The sequence below is a fragment of the Limulus polyphemus genome, unplaced genomic scaffold (genome assembly GCF_000517525.1).
Source record: "Limulus polyphemus unplaced genomic scaffold, Limulus_polyphemus-2.1.2 Scaffold9986, whole genome shotgun sequence".
NCBI classification, from domain to species: domain Eukaryota; kingdom Metazoa; phylum Arthropoda; class Merostomata; order Xiphosura; family Limulidae; genus Limulus; species Limulus polyphemus.
In genome coordinates this window covers 11,736-15,242 of record NW_013675596.1, presented here as the reverse complement: position 1 = coordinate 15,242, position 3,507 = coordinate 11,736, and the positions used below count along the sequence as shown (strand labels likewise).

The 3,507-nt window shown below is 31.9% G+C and overlaps 1 protein-coding gene across 1 annotated transcript in view; it reads right to left on the bottom strand.

Moving 5' to 3' along the window:
* Positions 1-93: 93 nt before the first annotated feature.
* Positions 94-3,507, bottom strand: part of LOC111083537 — a 15,143-nt gene continuing 11,729 nt past the window's right edge. The window contains exon 5 of the mRNA XM_022380118.1: positions 94-115. Within this exon, the coding sequence (XP_022235826.1) occupies positions 94-115 (22 nt within the window). The remainder of the gene's footprint in view (positions 116-3,507) is intronic.

The following is a 3,507-nucleotide window of genomic DNA, read 5'->3' as shown; positions in this document are numbered from 1 at the left end:
CAGAGACGTAACAATATATATATATTCAGAACCAGTTAACGTATGTACAATAAATTCTTCAATATCATAGATATTATGGGCATATCATAAATACTATATATGTAGTTCTGTCCTTCTTGTCAAATGTCCACTTAGACCTATTCAATTACTTCAGAATTTCAGTTGACAAGTCGAACTATGTTCTCTATTTCTATCGCACTGGTATTCTCTGTGATTCACTTATAATCGTGGCGCGAGTTATCCTAATCGTTTGGTCTTCTTTCTTCAGAACATCTTCTGTTCCTTTTGTCAAAGTGCACTCAGGTTGATTCAATTACTTTAGAACCATACTTTGACGGAATAAAATTATTTGTCTTATCTTCTTTTCTACTGTTAATTTCACTCTAACATATTAAACGTTAGGCCTATCACTTCTACGATACTTAACTTTACGCTAACTTTATTCTCTTTCGTTATTATCTGTCTGCTTCTGTCTGTTATTCCCGCTTGTCTCACGCTATTTATATCTTTATCACTTAATCGTCTGTCCGCCTTCTATATTTTCGACGTCAATGTATTGTATGTGACGTTCTGTATTCTCAAAATCAATGGATTATTAACAAAATCTCCTACAATCGTCTGCTTTTAACTCTTCTTATAACAAAAACTAAATAATAATAGAATATTCACTCAAAAAAATAAATTAAGCAATAACATCTAAACTAAACAGGCTTTTATATCATGACAGTCACTCGGGTTGAAAATTCAAATTTTGTTATTTATTTAACGTCTTTATGTACTCATGGAAAAAGGGCGCGTTAGTTTTGAACACACGTGTTTGAAAAGGAACAACGATCAATTTTGACAACTGTGTTCACGACTGATAAATAGGGTTTGCCATATTATCGCTGATGCCCCCCCAGTGGTATGTTTGTGGACTTATAGTGCTAGAAACCGGGTTTCGATACCCGTGGTGGGCAGAGCACAGATAGTCCTTTGTATAGCTTTGTGCTTAATAACAAACAAACAAAATTATCGCTGACGGTAATTACAAGTTATCCTTTGTTTAAAAGGATGATAAAGTTGGGAGTCATGTTTTATTTTAACGACAAGATTATTCAAAGTTCTGTATCTGAAATTAAGTGGACAGTCCTTCAGTCAATAATTCAGTAGTTTGTTTTCTTGTTGCTACATAATAGGTTATCTGTGCTTTGCCTACCACGAGTATCGAAACTTGGTTTTTAGCTGTGTGAGTTCTCAGACTTTCCAGGGGCGACTCTGTAGTATAGAGCGTTTAGAAACGTCCGCTAATCTTTCAAAACAGCAATTCTGAAACTATTTCAAGTTTTCATATTCTGCAGAATAATGTCTCTATTTTTTTTATGCTGGCACACGTAACTACAACGTCCTTAATGAGACTATGCTAAATAGAAAGTCGTTCGATATTTGGTCAAAGATGACCACATTAGTAATGTGACCAAAAACATATAACAGTTACGAGATTTTGTTTTCATACATATTTCAAAGTCAATGTGCAGTAACTTTTAATATTTTTAATTGGACTTTTTCCTGAATTGGAATGCTAAAAATATACCTTAAAGTTTTCTTATTTTTTAATACCTTGACTTCACTCGAAGCTTTTTCGGATATGTCGAATCGGAAGTACTCAGTTTTTACACCAGATTAAACTTTGTGTAAAAACCATTTCATATAAACACAGAACACTATTTCTAACAAAGGCAAATTTACCATAAAGTTATAATTTATTTTTTCACCACTCTATTTAAGTCTAGCAGGGCTGAGCTAAGCCTTTATGTCAACATACTACTTTTAGTATTTTATATTTTAATTTTCATCTAAGCACATTTCTGTGAGAAAATCAGTTTCACATATAGGAAATCTCAAATCTAATTGAAACTTATATAAAATTCTTTAAGCTCCTGTTTGAGTTTGGACAGAGTTGAGAGGATTGAATTCATCAACAATAAAAAATACTGGTTAAGTATTAGTAAAAGTATATGTAAATTTGTGTTCTGAAAGCCATTGTTGAAAGTAAGTCATAAACGAATGCATTGCCACAGAAAGCCTTAATATTGTTATAGATTGTTTTAGAGAAATTTTATGACAAACGTAACTCCTCATTTTATCCTTTCTAAGCTATTTTAATATGATCTAACGACAAACCATTTTATTTTAAACACAAACTCGTTTACTGTTTATTAACTCACCTGTTAAAGTGTTAACAATTCTTGTAATTTAAAAAAATAAATGTTAAGTTATCACATTAACTCCATTTGATATTCTTACAATTAATATCTTTACTCACGGTAGAATCACAGCGAACTTTGCTAGTCTTAGGATTACAAGGTTCTTCACTGACAAACCCTTAGGAATACCAATAATTGAGAAATAGCTTTTGCTAATTTGAAAACGCTGAAAGATGAGTGCTTAACTGGAGGGAAAGATGAAAGACGAGTGCTTAACTGGAGGAAAAGATGAAAGATGAGTGCTTAACTGGAGAAAAGATGAAAGACGAGTGCTTAACTGGAGGAAAAGATGAAAGATGAGTGCTTAACTGGAGAAAAGATGAAAGATGAGTGCTTAACTGGAGAAAACGCTGAAAGATGAGTGCTTAACTGGAGGAAAACGAAAAGGTTTTCATTATGTGTTTCCTAATAAACTATTAGTAACAAACATCGAGATGATATTGGTATTTACAATTATTTCAAAGATCGCATTTTCTTTCCACCTGGTCACGCCACATCAAACATATGGAATAAAAACTTAAATACATATTTTGTGTTTATTCGTCAGCTGGTCTTTATGCAATTTATTTATATTACTTTAGTAAGGGTATATAATTGTGCCAATTTTATTTAATACGTAAGTTGAAGTTTGTAATAACGTATTGGTTGTACCTGAGAACTTTGAAAGCTGCGTAAAAGTAAGGAAAAAGTGGAAAACAGTAAACGTAAAACATTGATTTATTTTAATTAATATTTACAAAGAGCTGTCATTTAATCATAATGATTCAATTATCTGGACGCTTCATGTGACTACACTAGCAGTTCATATTTTGCTTTGAACACGAACAAAAAGGCACGGACAGGCAATATATTAAAGAACGTAAAACCACCAACGCTATATAATTTTATATTTCACGAAAGCATACAGTAAAATAGGATGCATACACTTTACTAACAGAGAAGTAAATAATTAGGATTACTAAGCTCTGTATTCATACATCTTTACATTTCCAGATTACTTCTCGATTATTAACAATAACATCGATTATCAAGTTCCTTTATCGTAGAAGTTTCCAAATTAACATCCTTGAGATTCCGTTTAAACACTGAATGTTTTATGTTCCTTTATCGTAGAAGTTTCCAAATTAACATCCTTGAGATTCCGTTTAAACACTGAATGTTTTATGTTCCTTTATCGTAGAAGTTTCCAAATTAACATCCTTGAGATTCCGTTTAAACACTGAATGTTTTATGTTCCTTTATCGTAGAAGTTTCACAATTA